Source organism: Eleutherodactylus coqui, chromosome 5, assembly GCF_035609145.1.
Source record: "Eleutherodactylus coqui strain aEleCoq1 chromosome 5, aEleCoq1.hap1, whole genome shotgun sequence".
In the NCBI taxonomy this organism is placed as follows: Eukaryota; Metazoa; Chordata; class Amphibia; order Anura; family Eleutherodactylidae; genus Eleutherodactylus; species Eleutherodactylus coqui.
The window spans coordinates 18,202,689-18,225,456 of record NC_089841.1 but is presented as its reverse complement, the minus strand read 5'-3'; the positions used below and the strand labels follow the sequence as shown (position 1 = coordinate 18,225,456).

Sequence of the window (22,768 nt, the reverse complement as noted above, 5' to 3'; positions counted from 1 at the left end):
TAAAAACACCCATTTTTCCTGAGAAAATATCATAAAATGTTTTTACGAATGACTTGAAGGGTGGAAAGTTGTTAGATAGTAAGGTATGAATTTCATGGGGCATCCAGGTCTCATGTAAGGATGTAAGGCATAGACACTCAGAAAAGAACTGATTTGGTTAAATTGATGTAAGTATTTATGAGGAACCCCAAATTCCTTCATAAGATCAGCAAAAGATTTAATCTTTCCTGCTCTGAAAAGCCAGTTCATTGGTTAGGACTACAATAGAACATAACTTTTAATGATCTCAATAAAATTAAAACAGACACTCGTAAACACGCATCTCATACAAATGGGAATTTTAAAAATCATAGGGCATTTCTCACTTATTTTCTTGAGTAATATAGTCGAGATCGATGAAAAACAACGCAAAGTAGTGTTGAAGAAGAAAAAAAAAATCATACTCCCCTTCCTTCAGCTGCCGGGGCTCAGCTGCGCCCTCTCTGCACTGTCCCTGGTTCTGTAATGCAGTTCTTTCAGCAGGCGGGAATTTAAAATGCCCGCCTGCTGAAAGTGATGCTTCTCATTGGCTGAGGCGCTCAGCCAATCACAGGCAGCTCTTGCTAAATGAATGACAGGCCAGATCGGCCTGTGATTGGCTGAGCGCATCAGCCAATCAGAATCTTCACTTTCAGCAGACGGGGATTTTAATTCCCCGGCTGCTAAAAGAACTGCATTGCAGAGCCGGAGACAGCGCAGAGAGGGCGCAGCTGAGCCCCGGCAGCTGAAGGAAGGGGAGTATGATTTTTTTTTCTTCTTCAACACTACTTTGCCTTATATTTAAAGCCTTCCCTAAAAAACAATCACAATAACCCGGCAGTTGGATGCTCTACTGCAGCTGTCATCTGTGACAGCTGTGGTAGGGAATTCTTTATTCCACGCAGGGATGATGAATTCCTTTGCCGCATCTGTCACAGATGTGGCAGGTGAAGCGGGGAATTCTTTTTTTCCACACGGGGATGAAGAAAAGCAATTCAGGGGTGCCGTCAGACCATTGTCTTCAATGGAGCTGTCGGCAGCAGTCGCATCTCCATTGAAGAATATTTCTTGCATGCCCTATGGTGCACGCATGTCCTATCTTTGCAGGCGCACGCCTGTAAAATACAGACATGTGAACACACCATAGGGAATGCATTGGTTCTAATAGACGCGTGTTATTGTGTGTGCGTATGCACGCTCAAAAACACACTTGTGTGAAGCCACCCTCAGATATATGGGAATGTGATCACCTAATGTCATTTTAGTGGCATTTTTCAAAATTTCACATTTCTAACAAAAGATATTTATAAGTTTCTCAGAATTCGTAATTTTTTTTACTCAGATTCCTAATTAGTGTTCTTTAATTTAAGTAATGTTGCCAACGCCATCACAAGACTTTATATGGTTACTTTGGATTGATTTTTCTGGGGAAGAGGCCCTTTTGCTTACTTGCTTGGGGTAGAGATTTGGGTATCTCTGTGGAAGACTGGGATAAAATGTTTACATTAGCAAGCTCACTTTCAAAGTGTCCATCTCATTTAGAATTCACAAAGAAGCTTCTCTATTGTAGGTTTCTCACTCCTACCATGTTTCTCCGAAAGTAAGCCCTACCCTGGTTTTCGGGGAGACTTGAAATATAAGCACCCCCTCAGCTTGAAAATAAGCCCTAGCTAAAGTACATGGAAAGGAAAAGAAAAAACATCAACACTCACCTGGCCCGTGGCATCTGAGCACCTCGTGATGGTCCCCGGAGCTGCGGTAAGCTGCCGTGTCCTCTGCTCTGAAATATCCCTTTCTTTCTAGTGACGGGGCTTTAAAATACCCCGCCTCCAGCAAAGCGAGCGCTGTGATTGGATGAATGACATCACTGAATGGCTGTGATTGGTTCATTGAGCGCCGGCACTGATTGGCTGGCGATTGGTCCAATCACAGCGCTCGCTTTGTTGGTGGTGGAATATTCAAAGCCCCATCACCAGAAAGAAAGGGATATCTCAACGTGGAGGACACTGCAGAATGCCACATCACCGCCGCAGACCAGATGTGTATAAGCCTCTCCGAAAATAAGATACCGTGCCTCTTTTGGGGCAAAAATGAATATAAGACACTGTCTTATGTTCGGGGAAACACAGTATATGCCTTGCTGTTATTTAACCTTCGAGTTCAGATATATACTGGATATGTTCTAGTTGCAAAGGAACCTTAAAACATATTTTTGGGGGGATTGCTCAAGTATTAACTGCTTTTAGAACCAAGCTAAGTTCCTTCTTGAAAATACTTTATGCATTCCCATAATAGGGAGCGGCTCCTCAGCACTGCTGTATGTTGGTGTTGCAAATTTAGCAGCTACTGATAAGACCATAGTCTTTCATGTCCTTGGAGCAGCAAAGCCTTTTATTGTAAAATTTTGGAACATCTCTAGGGTCCCTGTGATGGCTGAGCTTTTAGCAGCTAATTAACCCCTTAGGGTGGCTTCACATGAGCGTGTTTTTGTGCGTACATAAGTGCGCACCCAAAAACACACGTGAATGCAGGTCTGTGCATTGTCTTCAATGGAGCCGTGGCTGCTGCCGGCGGCTCCAATGAAGCCAATGGTCTGCTCTCACCCCTGAATTGTTTTTCAGGAAGGGGCTTTACGTATAAGCCCTTACCCGAAAAAAACGGAATTTTAGTGTAAAAAAAAATAATAATAATAATAATGCACTCATTGTCTTCAATGGAGCTGTGGCTGCTGCCGGCGGCTACATTGAAGACAAGGGTCTGCCAGCACCCCCAATTTTTTTTTTCAGGGAAGGGCTTTAAATATAAGCCCTTCCATGAAAAACAACAATTTTAGTGTAAAAAAAAAAAACATGTCCGCCGCTGCCATGTCCCTGCGGGGATGAAGAACACCTCTGCCGCACTTTCATCCCTTCATGGAAAAAGAATTCCCTGCTGCACCTGCATCAGCCAATCAGAGGCAGCACTCACTCACCCATTCATGAATTCATGAATGGTCCCAGCACTCACTCACCCAATCAGAGGCAGCTTTCAGCTGTCATTCAATAGCTAAGAGCTGCCTCTGATTGGTCACAGTGCTCAGCCAGATCAGAGGCAGCCCATTCAGCAGACGGGAATTTTAAATCCCCACCTGCTGAATACTCCTCACAGCAGTGCAGGAGAAGAGCCCGCTGGACACGGCTGAGCCCCGGCACCTGAAGAAAGGGGAGTATAGATTTTTTTTTTTTTCATCACCATTTTTTCTTGTTTTTCAGGGAAGGGCTTTTATTTAAAGCCCTTCCCTGAAAAACAATTTGGGGTGCCGGCAGCAGCTGCCACTCCATTGAAGACAATGCCTGCATTCCCTATTGTGCACGCATGTCCTGTCTTCACAGGCACGCACCTGTAAAACACGGACATGGGAACACACCATAGGGAATGCATTACTTGTAATAGAAGCGTGTCTGAAGCCACCCTTAGTGACAGCTTTTTTTTGTTTTTAGCCCCCCCCCTTCCTAACTCCTTTATTTATCCATTGACGTCGCTGTATGAGGGCTTGTTTTTTGCAGACGAGTTGTATTTTTTAATGATGCTATTTAAAGTACCATATAATGTACTGAAAAGCATTAAAAAATTCTATGTGGCGCAAAAAGAAAAAACATGAAATTCCACCCTTCTTGAAGACAGGGTGACTAAAAAAGCGCATTTCTGGCGTTCTTAATTTTTTTTTTCTGACGACGTTCATTCTGAAAGGTAAATAATGTATTACTCAGATAGATCAGACTTTTTAAAGACGCATCGATACCAAATTTTTATTTTATTATTTAAATTCTTTTTTTATAAATGTGGGAGACGTTGTGGGGGGTTCAACTTTGAATACTTTTTTTAATAATAATTGGTAAAACTTTGATGTCATTTTTACTTTTTTTTTAGCACTCAGAGTGGACAACAACTTGTGATGCATTGATCGCTCCTGCAGTATGATGTAATGCAATAGCATTACTTTATTCTGCTATCAGTCAGACAGTCTATCAAGGTACCCCACGGGCATGGCGTGATAAGAGTTCTGCCACAACTGCCCTGGGCCTTTCAGAAGGCCCCTGGCTACCATGACAGCCGTAAGTCTCCCAGCAATAAAAATTAGATAAAAACAGCACAAATGAAGAGAAAGGAACTTTCAGCAGAGTAAAAATAACCCTACACTGTTATTTAGCAATATAATAGTTAAATGATTGATATTGAAAGTATTGTCCCTGTAATAAAATGTAGGAGAGCTTGTAGAGAAAACAAATCTATTAAATAGTTTTTTTCTAAGGTGTATCCGCAGAAGAATATGAAATGTTAGATGAGATGCAGAGTGCTATGTAAACTCTCCACTAAATGTCACTAGTCTAAACCAGGAAGACGTGCAGAGCAGTCTTAAAAACATTAAAAGAGTAGCATGCACCCCTGGCTTATAAGGGAATTACGTAATGTGAGACACAGACCTTTGTTTTTTATCTATGAGGACTCTATAATGACGGATTTACACATAGTCAATGTGAGGCCGATATTCAAAAAGGGGTCAAAAAGTGAGCCTGGAAATTACAGGCCGGTAATTCTTCCATTGTGGGTAAAATGTTTGAAAGGTTTCTAAAGCCTGGTTTACACGGGCCGATGATCACTTAAAGATCGCTCCAACGACTGTTTGAGTGACAGCTTCGAGCGACTTTCCATAAAGTATTAAGTAGCAACTCAGCTTAATAGCTTATTAGTGTGAAAATGAAGCCTTTGCTGAATGCAGTTAATAGCCCGAGGTCTATTATCTGCGCTCAGATCCTTTGTTCTTCATGAGGAAACAATGCTATCAGCACTCCCCTAGAGAACTGCTGATAAAAGTAAACAACGATTTTTAGGTTAGCTTGAATTTAACGATCAGCTAACCATGCCCGAAAAGCGGACAATGGGCACACATTTACACGCACCGATTAGCGCTAAAACAATCGACGATCAGCGATTTTTATTTTTTAAAGCGAACATCGGCTGGTGTAAATGAGATAGAGATGCTATCCTGGAGGACCTCAAGGAAAATAGCTGTATAATTATCAGCATGGATTTATGAGAGATCACTCCTGTATTACCAACCTGATCAGCTACTATGAGGAGGTAAGTTCTAGACTGGACCGGGGAGTCTCTGGATCTGGTGTATCTGGACTTTTCCAAAGCGTTTGCTACTGTGCCACATAAAAGGTTGGTATATAGAATGAGAATGCTTGGTCTGAGTGAGAATGTGGGTAAGTGGGTAAGTAACTGGTCAGTGATTGATAACAGAGGGTAATTAAGGGTACATACTGTGATTGTGTCACCATTACTACTGGGGTACCACAGAGATTGGTCTTATGCCCCATTATTTTTAATATATATTGGTAATGACCTGGTAGAAGGATTGAGCAGGAAAATATCAATATTTGCAGATGAGACTAAACTATGTAAAGAAATGAACAAAAGAGAGGATGCAGAGCCGTTGTAAGGGGAGCTCGATAAATTGGGGGCTTGGGCAGAAAAGAAGCAAAGAGGTTTAACACTGATGAATGTAAAGTTCTGCACATGAGCAGAGGAAATACATGTCACCATTACACACTAAATGGGAAATCACTAAAAGAAAGACGGCTGAGGGGCGACCCAATAACAATGTATAAATATATCGGGGATAATACAGACATCTCTCCCATCATCTATTTGTATCCAGGACTGTGACAGTAATAAGGGAGTATCCTCTGCATCTAGAGCAGTGTTTCTCAACTCCAGTCCTCAGGGACCACCAACAGGTCATGTTTTCAGGATATCCTATAGTAAGAACACCTGTGGCAATGTCTGAGGCACCGACGATAATCACATCACCTGTGCAATACTAAGGAAATCCTGAAAACATGACCTGTTGGGGGTCCCTGAGGACTGGAGTTGAGAAACACTGCTCTAGAGGAAAGAAGGTTTCTAAGCCAACATAGAAAGGGGGGTTCTTTACTGTAAGAGAGGTGAGAATATAGAACTTTCTGCCTGAGGGCGTGGTGATGGCAAATTTGATAAAAGAGTTCAAGAGGGGCCGCGATGCCTTTCTTGAGCGATAAAATATTATAATGACTAGTAACTTCAGAGGTGGGCCAGGGATTGTTCAGATTGCTAGATTGGAGTTGGGAAATAATGTTTTTCCCTTAAATGAGGAAAATTGGCTTGTATTGTTTTTTCTTTCCTTCTTCTGGATCAACATTGTGGGTTAATAGGCTGAACTGGATGGACATAGGTCTTTTTTCGGCCTTACATACTTTGTTACCTATGCAGGTTGGAGGGTACATTAGCAAGGATGCGTGGGAACTAAGCAAAATTTACTGTTAATTGGGGGAAGTGGATAAATTCATCACTTTATTCTTCTACCTTTATTCTTCTAACATTGCATAAGTTTTTAGATAGAACCTTATTGGAGGGGTTCCATATTTGTAAGCCATCTGTTATCCTGATATATTTATCATTTATGTATTTAAAAAAAGAAAAGAAATTGAGCTCTTTATGTGTATAGTTGTTTATCAGCTGCAATTATCTTTGATTGAAACTTCATAGAATGGTTTAGTTGGAAGGGACCTCCAGGGTCATCGCGTCCAACCGTCTACTCAATGCAGGATCACTAAATAACCCCAGACTGATATTTGTCCAGCCTTTGTTTAAACACTTCCATTGAATTATTTTTTAATTGCGACATTGTAACAATCCTTTCGTGTACAATAACATTTCTAGAAAAAAAAATATATATATATTGGTGACATATCTATAACATAACATTCCTAAATACATTGGCTCAGCTCCAGTATATCCCATGTAATGCAGTCACCATATTGTGTTCCCATACGAACTCTGCACTGTAATCACTATCACTGTATACTTGCCACTCATGAAAACAGGTGGCATCTTCTCTGATTGGTGCTGTCTATCTTCATCTGGATGCAGACCGCCATGATGACTTCCTCCAGCCACTTGTCTCTTTCCACACTCCCATCCTGCCAATAACCTCAATACCCTCTCTCAGTGCCCCCTCTGTGGCCCCATAAAGTAATATTTCCCCCTATGTGGCCCTTTAAAATTACATTTTGCTACATGACTTGTAATTTGTTTGGACATATGTATATTGTAATGTTATAAAATTCCAATATATATTTTTTAAGGTTCATATTCAAAAAATAGTAAAATAAGTCTAATTCTTGGTAGATGACGGTACCGGGAGCTCAGAGAGACGTCTGATATCTGTCGATTGTAAAGCAGAAGATTGTGGTATCACACAAGATATCCCAGATATCCCCTCAGCCCTTCACAGCAAAGATCAGTCATCTGATTTTATTATACAGGTCCCATCTTCTGATTCATCACAGATTGATAAGCAGGAGAAAAGTCACAGAAGGAGAAAACAGCAAGTAGCTCACAAAAGGAAGAAGCCATATTCATGTTCAGAATGTGGGAAATGTTTTAAATACAAATCAAATGCTGTTAGACATCAGAGATTTCACACAGGAGTGAAGCCCTTTACTTGTTCAGAATGTGGGAAATGTTTTACAGTGAAATCCAGTCTTGTAACACATCACAGAAGTCACACAGGGGAGAAGCCCTTTACTTGTTCAGAATGTGGGAAATGTTTTAAACACAAATCAACTTTTGTTAGACATCAGAGAATTCACACAGGAGAGCTCTTTACTTGTTCAGAATGTGGGAAATTGTTTACATTGAAGTCATCTTTTCTTCTACATCAAAGAAGTCACACTGGAGAGAATACATTTACTTGTTCAGAATGTGGGAAATGTTTTACCCAGAAAACACATTTTGTTAGTCATCAGAGAATTCACACAGGAGAGAAGCCATTTTCTTGTTCTGTATGTGGGAAATGTTTTGCCCAGAAAGCAACTCTTGTTAAACATCAGGGAATTCACACAGGAGAGAAGCCATTTTCTTGTTCTGAATGTGGGAAATGTTTTGCCCAGAAAGCAACTCTTGTTCATCATCAGGGAATTCACACAGGGGAGAAGCCATATCCTTGTGCAGAATGTGGGAAATGTTTTACAACGAAGCAAAATCTTGTTCAACATCAGAGAATTCACACAGGGGAGAAGCCATTTTCTTGTTCTGAATGTGGGAAATTGTTTACATTGAAGTCATCTTTTCTTCTACATCAAAGAAGTCACACAGGAGAGAAGCCATTCACTTGTTCTGAATGTGGGAATTGTTTTAGCTGGAAAGCACATCTTGTTCGACATCAGAGAATTCACACAGGGGAGAAGCCATTTACTTGTTCTGAATGTGGGAATTGTTTTAGATTGAAACTACTACTTGTTCAACATCTGAGAATTCACACAGGAGAGAAAACATATCCTTGTGCAGAATGTGGGAAATGTTTTACAACGAAGCAAACTCTTGTTCAACATCAGAAAATTCACACAGGAGAGAAGCCATTTTCTTGTTCTGAATGTGGGAAATGTTTTAGATTGAAACCACTTCTTGCTCAACATCAGAGAATTCACACAGGGGAGAAGCCATATCCTTGTGCAGAATGTGGGAAATGTTTTACAACGAAGCAAAATCTTGTTCAACATCAGAGAATTCACACATGAGTGAAGCCTATAACTAGTCGGAATGGGGGAAATGTGTTACCCATAAAACATATTCTGTTACATATCAGAGAAGTCACACAGGAAAGAAGTGAGTTCCTTATTCTAAATGTGGGAAATATTCTAAACTGAAATCAAATCTTGTTAGGAAATTCATACATATCCATAAGTCAGCTCTAACTCCACATCAAGGATCTCACAGAGGGAAACATTTTCATGTTGAAAAACTCATAACGTTTTAAACATTAAAGAACTCAGACAGGGAAATTGTCATTTTTTTCAAATATACGTAAATGAGCTCTCTATCGAATCAGGTATGAGGGGTTAATGTAGCATCAGACTGTGCAGTTATCCAACTACATTACAGGCGCATTCACAAGCGGTGGATTTGAACTGTGAACATTCTGCACTAAAATCGGCCCCATGTTGCCCCGGTCTACAGCAGACATCACCGTTTCTGTTCCATTGGGCGGATTTGCTATCCATTTTTTAATTGTCTGTAGAGAATCCCCAATAAATCTGCCACCTGTGAACGTTCCTTAGTTCTGTATTTCAGTCCGAGAGTGGGCACATAAAGATCGATCCCAATCACAGTTTTTCTCCCCTTGATGCAGGTCTTAGGTGGAGATTGCATGGCTGGGGCCTCTTTCTTCATTTACAAAAGAGTCTTGTGCACTTGTAGGTTGACTTTGGGCAGATCGATATAATTTCAACATGGACGTTAAAGATGATGTTTTTTATGGGATTTTTGAAACATAGTTTAAGTTACCGTATATACTCAAGTATTAGCGACCTGAGTATAAGCCTAGCTATACTCAAGTATATATTGGGTAAAAAAAAAAACACTATACTCTCTTCCCAGCTGGCATCTGTGTCCCTTGCACAATGGTCTCCTCAGCGGTGTGGCAAGCTGCTTGAGACTTCTTGCCGCTGTCATCTCCCTGCTCTTTGAATTCCCCCGCCGTCAGCGTTGTGTAAGTAATCGCTGTGATTGGATTATTACAGAGATTCGTTATCACAGCCGACTCTCGATGAACCAAACACAGCCATTCAGTGAATGACATCACAGAATGGCTGTAAATAATGATCGAGCGCCAGCTGTGATTGGCTGGTGCTCAATCCAATCACAGCACATACTTACACAATGCTGACGGCGGGGGAATTCAAAAAGCAGGGAGAAGTCTCAAGCAGCTTGCTGCACCGCTGGGAAGACCATTGTACCAGGGACACAGACGCCAGCTGGGAGATGAGTATTGCGGGGGGGTTTTTTTGCTTTTTTTTTAGCTCACTCGAGTATAAGCCGAGCGGGGCTTTTTCACCATAAAAAATTGTGCTGAAAAACTTGGCTTATACTTGAGTATATACAGTATATGCAAAACTTCACGAGGAAGGAGGTCGCAAAGTAATTTCATATCCTATATTTACCATGTCTATATCAAGCAATATATATATATAATTTTTTTTTCAGTTTGCACTTGCTAATTTTGTTTCCCTTTCTTTCCCCTCCACCCCCCCCCCCTTTTTTTTTCTCTTTCCTTCTCTCTGTCTTCTATTGTTTGGTGTGTTTTTCACTGGTTGTTTTTTTGTGGTTGTCTTGGCAGGCTCTCTCCCCCCGATGTTGGGATGAAGCAATTCATAGGTGCCTTGAGAGTTTTGATATAAGACACTTATAAAAAAAAGTTTTTTTTTTTCTTACCCTTTTTTATACCCTGGGTAGGGTGCGAGGGGCCACACTGGTTTCCGTCAGAACCTTTCTCCCTCTTCCCCCCCCTCATGCAGGATGACCAACTGCATTTTGATGTCCACGCTGGCAGTGGGTAGGCCAGCAGTTCATTCTGATGATAATAGCAGCTACCTAATGCTGGGAAAGGTTTCTCTTACTAAACCTTTTCCTTTTATACTCCCTTTTTTTCTCTTTCTTACTATTCTTTTACCCCGCTTCCCCCTCCCTTCCCGTCTCCCTTTTCGCACACACACCGGACAGCAGCTCTGCCTTTTTACCCAAAAAATCAGATGGCTCACTTAACGTCTGGTACATTTGATGTGAGGGGTCTGAACCAACCTGCTAAAAGGGTCATCTAAATCGCAATAGGATTATGATTGCTCTCATGCAAGAAACGCACTTCCAATACACCAAAATTCCCAGTTGTAAGTCCAGATATTATACAACGTGGCACCATAATCCACACCCCACGAGGAAGGCAGGAGGTATATCAGTTGTAATACATAAACAGCTTCCTCATCAATTAATATCGACAGAAAAGGATACTGAAAGACAGTATCTTTTACTAAAAAATCAAATATCTAATGAGATTTTAACTATTGCCAATATCTGCTTTACGAACCAGGATCAGAAGCGTTTTGGGGTCCGGATGCTGGGGGTTTGGTGACCTTCGTTAATGGGTCTAAGATTATACTTGGAGGGGACTTTAATGTCAGCATTGATCCGACACGTTTCCCTCACCACTACACGTAGACTGAAGTAGAATTAGCTAATCTCTGATTAGTGGATCTGTGGAGAACACTACACCCAGGGAAGAGGGACTACAGCTTTTTTTCCCCTGCCCATAACAGCTACCTTAGATTATCTGTTCATGTCTCATGGGCTGTTAGATAGAGGCCGCTCCTGCTCCATAGGATCATTTATATGGTCAGACCACACCCCAGTCTGGGGGTCCCATAGTACGGCACAGAGAGACAAGACGAGCTATAGTTGGCGTCTAGATGACGCAGTATGTCTGCTGGAAGTTCAGCAAAACATAGATAATTTTCAGATAGATCATAGGATGGACTCTACTCCAGCTCCCATGAAGTGGGAAGCTTTAAAGTAGGTGCTCTGGGGGATCTTCATATATCACGGCACCGACTCAAAAGGGACAGGTCAGTAAAAATAAAACGACTACTGATGGAACTGGACAGTTTGGAAATCACTAATAAAACAACCCGTACATACAAGACGGTGGTAGAAATTTCTGCCATACGTAATGCCATACTTGGATCAAGCCTCGCTATGCCAATGGGATAGAGCTAGAGGGGGATTTTACAAGTTTAGGAATAGGTGAAGCAGGGAATTAGCCAGAACACAACTCAAGAACAACCCACACATACGTGCTTGTGGTTAACTCTCCAGGAGAGGGGCTGGTACATGACAATACTAGAATACTAAAGAGCTTTTATTCATTTTATCATTGCTTGTATATTCTGCAGCAGGAACATACGGGGTTAGAATGGGATTTGGAGGAGCGGGATGCATGTACAGCTTCCTTTGCCCCCAAGCACATCACAAGTGCAGACACACAAGCCTTAGAGAATGTTTTTTTTTTAATAGACCCCAACGTAATTGGCGGGCTCTAGTAGGCCCAAAAGAGATGGGTAATGGGCATCTACAACATTACTCTCTACTATAGAGCCACTCTGACATGGCTGATACTGGACTTGATCCACAGGGAACCACAGAAGAGATGGGTAGCAATAGAACAGAGCTCGGCTCCCAGCAGAGGTCTAGGCCTCCAATGGATTCCGGGTGAAAACATACTCTCAGCCTGGATAGGTCCGGCTACTAAGGCGGGGCTGATCTCCAGACCAGGTCAGTTGACGCCATTAGTGGGAAACCCTGAGCTCATAACTTTTTTACAGGGGAGTAGGGGTGGTGACCATGTTGGAGACAAGTCAAGCAGGTGTGATTTCCCCAGGGCACAAGACATGATAGTGGAAAGGAGACGTAAGAGGCTAGGGGAGATTTGTGGAACAGGGAGACCCTCCCCCACTGTGGCATGGTTCAAATACCTACAATTATGCAATTATATCAGATCCATTGGGGGGCTATTCAGGCTGGAGCCTACTTTACACCTTTTGAGATTCTATATTAATAACTCCGCATCCCAAGGCAAAATATCAGCTATGTATAGGTTCCTGGCATGGGAGGAGGCAAAAGATTGGGGAAGAGCCATAGAGAAAGAGTGGGAAAGGGAGCTGGGTGGCTCGCCCTCGGAGGAGTCGTGGAAAAAAGCATATAGCTTGAGACACAAAATAAACATCTCTAGCAGATTACAGGAGTTCAATTATAAGATATTGATGAGATGGTATAGGACCCTGGAGAAGTCGGCCAAAATCTTCGCCCAGTATCTGGACACCTGCTGTAGATCTGCAACCTTGAGGTCGGCTTGGCATTGCTTACATGCATTGTGACGTGATTCGTTTTTTTCCCAGCCACAGTGCTTCTTACACAGGGCTTGTTGAGTGCATCTGATGTATTTCTTTTGCTGTAGATGCCTGGTGGAGAGAGATACCTTTAGGCCCCCTGCAGAGGGGCAGAAATTCCGCGGCGGGATTTCCCGCAGAATTTTCGCCCGTGGCCGCTGCCATAGGATTGCATTAGAAAATGCAATCCTAGGCAGACAGCCACGATTTGTCCGCGTGAAATCATGTGTGGAAAACAAATCGCGGCATGATCTATTTCTGTGCGGGCCTCGCAGAGCCCTACACAGAAATGTCACTCCCCGGCCGACGGCTCCACTCTGCGCATGCGCCGGCACATCAAGGAGCCGGAGCCGCGGGAGAGTTGAGTGCCGCACTGGTTCTGTTGTGAGAATTCTCACAGCGAGATCCGACCCGGCCGTCTGCAGGCGGCCTTAGCCACATCTGGTGGTCTTGCCCAATGATCTTTTTCTTTGTAGAGGGAGGTTAGTGCCCTGTATTCCTGTGTGTGCAGAGACCAGATCCATCTGACTCCGGAGCTGGTGCTCATTTCAATGTTCCCAGGCTCGCTGGCACAAGCTAAGATGTCACTGCTGAGGTTCTTTATCCTGGCAGTGCGTCAGGTGATCCCCAGAAAGTGGAAATCCACATCTCCGCCCTCTAGGGCAATGTGGCCCTCAATACAATCAAATATACGGAGGAGCTCCGTGCCAAAGATGAGCCGAAGCGTGACAAACATCTAGGGTTCTGGGCTGCATGGTGCCAGTTTTGTGATACTTCGACCTGATTACCTGGGACCGAATAATCCCTAACTCGCATCAGGTTGGCTGAAAGAGGATAGACTATAGCCCGATGATAGCTGGGCCGGCTACTCCTACCCTTACCACTACCTTTCCCTTGTCCCCTACCCCTCCCACTTCTGTCCCTTATTCTTATCTTTTCTTCTTCTTTGTTTTTTTTCCTTTCTCCTGTTTCTTTTGATTTTCAGTTTATACAATAGATGTATAAGTGGTATATTTAGCGTTTGAACCAGCCAGACCCGTGTATTCTTACAATTTTCTGTGGTGGGGGATGTTGGATTTTACGTTGCAGCTTGATTGTATCGGATGTATAAAGACACGGAGTCTGGCTTATGTAAAACCGTTTTATTCTTCAGACAAAGATGTTTGATGATAACAGTGCAGCGACTGGTTTTATATAACACTTCTCTGTTAAAATAAAATCTAATACTTTTTGAACCTTAAATGTCATTCTTTATTACCAACCACTTGTGATAAAAACACATGATGGCAGCAAGGTAAAAAAAATATATGGAGATACGTGGCCTATCCACCATAAAGAGCAGTCACACAGCAAGAGGGCTCTGCTGGAAACTGCACAACTCTGTGCTTAATATTCAGTTTCCCTCAGTCCCAGAGCTCTCCCGACCTTCATTGGACCCTCTAGGTGACAGGAGGAGGAAAAAGAGTCAGGAGACTCTTGCAGAGCAGCCAGGAGCTCTGTGAGCGGAAGCCACAAGTTGAGGCCTAATGGTGCCTCTCAAACAGGGGACTAAATTTTTGGGTGCTACCAGCTGCAGACGTCTGCGACGCCAGCTCCACTGGTAGTGCAGTACTATAAGCAGAGACATCTCCACAGCACAACCCGATGCCGCAGGAGACCGAGAACAGACACCCCCCCTTGCCGGAGTGAACAGAAGGGGCAAAAGGTTTCAATAAAGACTTATGGAACACCCTGTGAACCCTCCATGTAGCTGGCAAACCCAGTTCGTAGGCGAGTGGGTTCATCACACGTGTGTTGACAAAGGGACCCACGTAATGCGGCGCCAGCTTCAAGAACGGGACCCTTAATTTGAGATTTTTAGAAGACAGGTATACCTTCTGTCCCACCCTGTAAGGTTCAGATAGAGACAGACTCCTCCCACTACGCAACTGCATACGAGCCCCTGTTGCTTCCAGGTTTTTCTGTACCTCTTTCCATACTCCCTGCAGTGTATCTGTGGCGACGTCAGCTGCAGGACAGACAGATGGAGTAGGGATCGCTGTAAGGAAGGGAGGATGCTGCCCGTATACACAAAAGAATGGAGACACCCCAGTGGAAGAACAAGTGCGGTTGTTCAGCGCAAACTCTGCCAACGGCAGGAACTCTGCCCACTGATGAGCCTTTTCGCCAGCAAACAAGCGTAAATATTGCACTAAATCTTGGTTCTTCCACCCAGTCTGACCATTGGTTTGCGGATGGAATGCTGACGAGAAGGAAAGTGATGTTCCCAGGTTTCTGCAGAAGGCTCGCCAAAACTGCGACAGAAACTGAACCCCGCGATCAGATGCAATGCTTTGGGGAACCCCGCGTAGGCGAATGATTTCTTTTACAAAAATTCTTTTGCTGAAGGTAGCTTCTTTAACGCCACAAAATGTGCCATCTTTGAGAACCGGTCGACAACCACAAAGATAGTGGTGAACTTTTGGGATTCCGGTAGATCAATGATAAAATCTACCGATTAACTGGGACCACAGACAAGAAGGTACCGGTAATTGTCTCAGAGGACCCTCCGGAGGACACCGCCAACTTTTATTGCGTGCACAGACAGAGCATCCCTTAACAAAGTCGCGGATCTCCTGAGACATGCCTGGCCACCAGAAGTGTCTAGAACAAAGATCCAGGGTTCCCTGAAACCCCGGATGACCTGTGAAAAACGACGAGTGAGATTCTTCCATGACTCTGAGACGTAAGGTCTCTGGCACAAACCATTTGCCCTCCGGCACCCCCGAAGGAGCGTCCTGCTGAGCATTCTGTAGTTGAGGGACGAAGTTGGATTCTAGAGCTGCCACCACCACACCAGGTGCCAAGATATTTATAGGAGTCATAGTCTCACTTTCCTGTGCCCCGAAGCTCTGTGACAGGGCATCCGCCTTCACGTTCTTCTCTCCTGGGATATATGTCACAACGAAATTAAACCTGGCGAAAAACAACGCCCACCTGGCTTGACGAGCTGTGAGTCTTTTAGCATTGGCGAGATTTACCAAATTCTTGTGATCGGTATACACGGCAATGGGGTGTCTAGCACCCTCAAGATGGTGTCGCCACTCTTCTAAAGCCCATTTGATCGCCAGTAACTCATGGTTACCCACGTTATAGTTGCGTTCTGCTGAACTAAACTTCCGTGAAAAGAACGCACATGGACTGTACCTGGATTTCCCACTGACTTCCTGCGACAATACTGCTCCTGCCCCCACCTCAGACGCATCTACCTCAATGAAAAAGGGTAGTCGTGCGTCTGGTTGTATTAGCACCGGGGCAGTCGTAAATGCCCTTTTTAGACTACTAAAGGCCTCTAGGGCTGCAGGTGACCATTTTACCAAGTCGGACCCCTTCTTAGTCAGATCGGTCAAGGGTTGAGCGATAACCGAGTAATGCTTAAAGGGGTTCTGACATGAATAATGTTTTTATGCTTTAGCAGCCATTGTTCCCTGGTCTGCCTAATGGACCCAGGGAACCCATGGGTTAATGGCTGCTAAAGCATAAAAATCTTATACTTACCTGTTCTCCTGTTGTTGTTTACATCGGGGGGTCATCTCCCGGAAGCATATTAGCACTTTCTGCTTAGGTTAAGCAGCCTGACTAGAGCCACCTGATTGGTGCACGCTGTGCAGTCACGTGGTGCCGAAGAGCCAATCAGGTGGCTCTAATCAGCAGCGCTGCTTAACCTAAGCAGAAAGTGCTAGTATGCCTCCCGGCAGGCAGTCTTCTTCCTCCAGCAGCCGCGCCGCTCCGGGATCGCGCGCATGCGCAGTGGAGAGGTGCCCTCTGACAGGAGTCAGGACGGGCCGCGTCTCCACTGCGCATGCTCAGCACTCCGGCGTTCAGCAGGACGGACGGGCCGCCCACAGCAAGCACTGTGCGGTCCGTCCGTTGACCTCGGAAGTGCCTGACGGACGGACCAGAGCAGGAAGCGGTCTTTTTGACCGCTCCTGCTCTGCTTTAAAGGCACAGAAGAAGATGCCGGCTGGAGGGGACATGCCTGGCGATCGGGCCAGGCCAGGCAAGGTGAGTACAATTTTTTTTTTTCATGTCAGAACCCCTTTAATGAATTTGCGATAAAAATTTGCGAAACCCAAAAACCACTGGGGAGCCTTAAAGGGGTTGTCCCGCGGCAGCAAGTGGGTCTATACACTTCTGTATGGCCATATTAATGCACTTTGTAATATACATTGTGCATTAATTATGAGCCATACAGAAGTTATAAAAAGTTTTATACTTACCTGCTCCGTTGCTAGCGTCCTCGTCTCCATGGTGCCGACTAATTTTTGCCCTCCGATGGCCAAATTAGCCGCGCTTGCGCAGTCCAGGTCTTCTCCTGTTCTCTATGGGGCTCCGTGTAGCTCCGTGTAGCTCCGCCCCGTCACGTGCCGATTCCAGCCAATCAGGAGGCTGGAATCGGCAGTGGACCGCACAGAAGAGCTGCGGTCCACGGAGGCAGAGGATCCCGGCGGCCATCTTCACAGGTAAGTATAGAAGTCACCGGAGCGCGGGGATTAAGGTAAGCGCTCCGGTGAGCTTTCTGTACGTCCCTGCATCGGGGTTGTCTCGCGCCGAACGGGGGGGGGGGGGGGGTTGAAAAAAAAAAAAAACCCGTTTCGGCGCGGGACAACCCCTTTAAGGTTGTCTGGTCTGACCCATTGGGGGATTGCTGCTACTTTATCAGACTCCATCTGAATCTCCGTGGGTGAAATCACATAACCAAGGAAAGATACTTGTTTAGAACCAAATGTACATTTCTCCAACTTGACAAAAAGTTGATACTCACACAAACGGGTCAGAACCAACCTCAGGTGCCGCACATGTGAATCTCAGTCAGGAGAATATACCAGAATGTCATCAAGATATATGATCAGAAATACCCCCAGGAAGTTGTGAAAGACTGCGTTCATAAAACCCTGAAACACAGCGGGGGCGTTACAGAGTCCGAAAGGCATGACCAGACATTCAAAATGTCCTAACAGGGTGTTGAACGCGGTCTTTCATTCATCTCCCTCTCGAATGCGAATTAAATTGCAAGCCCCCCTTAAGTCTAGTTTGGAGAACCAGTGGGCCCCTACCACCTGATTCAACAAGTCCGGAATCATGGGCAAGGAGCACTGGTTCTTCACTGTGATTTTTTTCAAGGCCCGATAATCCACACAAGGCCTCAATGCTCCATCCTTCTTCTCAACAAAGAAGAGACCTGCTCCGGCAGGGGACCTGGACGGCCGGATATGTCGTTTGGCCAGAGATTCCGAGATATAGGACTTAAGGGCTTCGTGCTCATGCCCTGACAAATTGAAAATGGCTCCCTTAGGGATGGGACTGTCAGGAATCAGATCAATACCACAGTCCCACTCCCTATGGGGAGGCAGGGTCTCAGACAGTTTTTTGGAGAATACGTCCTGAAAATCCGACAAATACTCCTGGACAAGCACAGTGTCTGCTGAGCACATAGCTATAGTAGTTAAGTGATTATGACAGGATGACCCCCAATGAGTCAATTCCCGGGTCGACTAATCAAAATGGGGGTCGTGCAGTGCCAACCAGGGCATACCAAGCACCACATCAACAGACATCTTTTCCATAACAAGGAAAAACAGATTCTCAGAACAGAGAACACCCACCGTGAACTGCAGAATGGGAGTCCTCCATTTAACAACACCTGCAGAGAGAGGGGTCGAATCAATACCGATGAAGCGTATGGGGGGCTTCAGCATGGAAAATTCGGTCATCAGAGGTCTGACAAAATTTAAATTAATCAAATTGGCGGCAGCACCCGAATCAATATAGGCTTGACCGGACCGAATAAAATTCCGGAAGCCAACCGGACAAGACACCAAAAACTTAGGGAGTACCTGTGTTCCTAGGCGACCCTTTCGAGAATCTCCTAGGATCTGTAGCTTTTCTGCTGGTTTAGACTGATGTTTCCGTTGCTTCTGTGGACAGGTTGCTACCTGATGTCCGGCTTCCCCACAGTAGAGGCAAAGACGGTGAGTCATCCGGAACCGTCGCCGTTCCCCGGGACTTAGCTGGTCCATAGGCTCGGCCCCAGGAGCTGGCATGGGAGAAATGGGAACGGATCTACAGGATTCCCTAGTTTTACAGGCCTGACATTCCTTTTCTCTAGATCTCAGTCCCCTGTTAGCTTTTACTGCCAATTCCGTGACCTCTTTAAGTGTTATGGGAGAGGGATGGGAAATAATTAGATCCGTGACAGCATCAGAAAGACCCAACAAAAACACATCTTTGAGGGCACCATCGTTCCAGGAGGTTTCACCGACATACTGTCTAAACGTAGAGCAGTAGCCTTCAGCACACTGCAGCCCCTGAAGCAAAGCCATAAGGTGAGATACGGCTAACCCCGCCCGGTCCAGCTCATCAAAAATACCTCCTAGTTCCTGAAAAAACGAATCAACAGACTGCAGGCAAGCAGAACTCTCAGGTAAGGAGTAGGCCCATGTCTGTGGGGGAAGGGTGGGGGGGGGGGGGGGAAACCCCGCAGTAATGACAGAATCAATCCCACCTTCTGGGACTCGGAGCCGGAGGATCTGGGCTGCATCCGAAAATATAGTCTACATGCCTTTGAAAAACAAAAAACTTGCTTCTCCCCCCAGAAAACACCTCAGGAAGAGGACACTTGGGTTCACGAATAGATGGGGCGTCAGGAACCTGCGCCAACACCCGCTGCTCTTGGGCCACCATACGACCGGACAGGTCTTGGATCACGCCCACTAGCCCCTGCAACCAATTAGCAAGGACGCTCATAGTCTCCAGTGGAGACCAAACAAAAACCCGCAGGGTAATTTTAAGGGCCAGTTATTATGTTACAGAAGTCCTATGTATGGTTATGATTCAACATCAAAAATGGATTCATTAAACACAGTGTGTTCCGCCACTTCCAGCAAGTTCATGAGAAAGAGCCTACACTATTAAAGGTCACTCCTTTGGAATTAATACCTTCTAAATCATTCAATAGGCTTAAAACGAAGGACATGTACTGGATCTTTAAATTAAACACACTAGTACTGGGTGGATGGAACGAAACATTGGGAGAAAATTTGAATACCTTTACCTTTTTTCTCTACATCCATTTAGGATTTGTGCACACACTGATGGGGTCTTTTTTGTATAAGTACCCGTACTGGTTTAGTATGGGCCATCTTCCTATGGAAGTCTTTTGGCCTATAATTCCATAATAATTTAAAATGTATGTATTCGTGAGATTGGTTTAATTTAACCATACATAGGACTTGAACTAGTGTCATTGGTGACTAGGTATTTGTTAGGCCTCTGTCCTCTCCTTCTTTACTGCCATGTTTCATTCCCTTGGGGGTTTTTTTCCTTCCCTCTTTCTCTACTGCTTGAAAGGAAAAGAAAAATACTTCTCCATTTCTCCATACACATTCAAAGTGTTTAGTGGATCCATTGGATGGATGTTGATATGCTTGTTTCACGTTTATAGAGGAAAAAAACTTTTTTTAGATAATGTGTAAGAATGGAGCGTATTGAGCGTTCCGCAATAATTTGAGGTGGTAATCTATCTCGAGATGAGCAATGTGAATCCTCTGTGGTGGAACACACGTAGCGTTCCACATAACTATAACGATGGTGTTGAGGTGTGCTGGACATGAAGTTCAGGTCCAGAGAAGGGTAACGGAAGTTCCCCACAGTGGAACACACGTTGCATTCCACTGAGCGTCCGTGATGATGCAGAGTAAGTCGCACCGGATGTGACGTCTGGATCCGGAGACCTCCACAACAGCGATGGCGCGCCATGAGGATACAGGGGTGGATACTACACAAGAAAGGTAATGGTTCTATTTAGGTATATAAGTGTGTGCATCTTTGCTATCTAGTTATACTTGAGAAAGGCGTTATAGGCGCAGAAACGCGTTGTATGTTTGACATTGGCAGATTGATTTGCCGTTCTTATTTCTTTGTCGTGCCATTGTTTTTAACCCCTCATTGTGGGGATATTAAATCTTGAAGATACTCCACAGCTATTTTTGAGCGCAAGAGTTTTTTTCTACTTCTATGGGCTTCTGGATTTAACCGCTTCACCACAGGGTGCTGGGGAACACTCTCTGCTGCCGTCTTGGACCGCTGGGATAGAGGATCGGGGATCAAGGTTTGACATTTACAAGCACACCTGGACTTCGGGTGCCGAGCGGTGAGTCCCCCCCCCCCACTTAAGGGAGCCCCCGCTCGGTGCCAGGTGAGTCAACTATTCTAAGGACTTTTTTCTTTATATATACAACATCCATTTGGCGCGTTTTGTGTCCATTATTTCATTTATAGTTATACTTTGTGATGTGATGTCTGCAACCTTTAGCCTGGGTTCACACAGAGCGGATTTGCCACAGTTTTGCCGCGGATTGCCGCTGCATATCCGCACTGCGGCAAAACCGCTGCGTTTGCGGTGCAACGCAGCACAAATGAGATTTGCCAAAAAGTTGTTCTCACAGTGCAGATTTTTTTCCGCACAGCCGCAGTGCGGAAATGCAACTGAAGCGCGGTTTTAAAAGATGCAGCATGTTCATTCTACAGTCTTTTCCGCGGCTGTTTTTTGTCCATAGACCTCTATGGACGCAGCCAAATACGCGGCAAAAAGGAAAAAAGTGCTGCAGAAAACAATGCTTGCGGATTTTACCGCACGAAAATCCGCTGAAAAAACTGCAAGCCCAAATTAACCTTTGAGGCGGTTTTGCCGCAGAAGCAGTTCTTCTGCGGCAATACCGCAACGGAAAAAATGCGGAAAAAACTCGGCAAATCCGCCCCTGTGTGAACCCAGCCTTATGCTTTATATATAGATATTTGGTTTGAATAAATTCTTATTCTTAAACCTTCCATATTGTCTTGTTCTCATTAATCCGTTATCTGAACTTAAGTCTTGCTCCTTGAAGCAATACAGTATCCATCACATTGTTGCATCATACATTGATTCTGAACCCATTCTCAACCTGGAATAGCAACCTAGTTTGCGAAAATATAATGTTTTGAACCCCTTTCTATGGTTGTGCATGCCTAACAGCACAATTATTAAAGGAAGAAAAGAGAAAACTGGCCATGTGGCTGGGCAACAGGCAACTTCCAAAAATCAAGCTGGCCTACAACGCTACTTGAAAAAAAGAAGGAGCCATTTCCCCGCAGGGGCACATAAAAAGAACCCTTCAATTACAGCAGAAGAAGAAAATCTGGATGTTTCTGATATTGATAGCAACATTGAAACAAAAGCATGCAACACTCAAACGTCAAATAAGGGAGATGGAATAAATCCTCCACAGTGCCACCTATTGAAAGGCAGCATTCCTTCAAGTCAAAGTCAGACTTTTTATACAAGTCTTGTTACAATGACTGGGAATTAAAAGCAAAGCCATATTACCCAGAGGAGCGTGCGTGGCCATTTGAGTCTCCTCACTTAGTTTATAGTATATAGTTGTTCTCCCTAAGGAGAAAAGAGCCTTTCTGACCCCCGTCCCAGGCCTCTCACTAGCAAAAGCCAGACTCCTACTGTACACTGATGAAGGGCAATAACCTGGAAACAGCTGTATGTACATGGAGTCTGGCTTTGCTTTTAATTCCCAGTCATTGTAACAAGACTTGTATAAAAAGTCTGACTTTGACTTGAAGGAATGCTGCCTTCCAATAGGTGGCACTGTGGAGGATTTATTCCATCTCCCTTATTTGCATATTACCCAGAGGAGCGTGCATGGCCATTTGAGTCTCCTCACTTAGTTTATCTATATATATAAAAATGAATGTATGTCTGTGTGCGTGCATGTCTGTCTGTCTGTTTGTCCTTTATGCGCAACTACACCATTCATCCGATCGCCATGAAACTTTGGGAAGTTGTTAAGTGCACTCCTGGGAAGATTATAGGCATAGTACAACTATCCTACGATAAATGGCGCGCGTGCGTCGTCGACAGT

The 22,768-nt window shown here is 44.5% G+C and overlaps 1 protein-coding gene across 5 annotated transcripts in view; it reads left to right on the top strand.

Annotated features, from left to right (window-relative positions):
- The window catches only part of LOC136628981 (zinc finger protein 585A-like), a 380,809-nt gene that overhangs the window by 115,506 nt on the left and 242,535 nt on the right, over positions 1-22,768 (top strand). For 2 of the 5 annotated variants that reach the window (XM_066605065.1, XM_066605064.1), the window contains one exon: positions 7,231-9,777. The exons of the other annotated variants lie outside the window; for them this stretch is intronic. In XM_066605065.1, coding sequence (XP_066461162.1) covers positions 7,231-8,621 — 1,391 coding nt within the window. In that variant the 3' untranslated portion in view covers positions 8,622-9,777. Of the gene's footprint in view, positions 1-7,230; positions 9,778-22,768 lie in introns of those variants that run through there. 5 annotated transcript variants of the gene reach the window in all.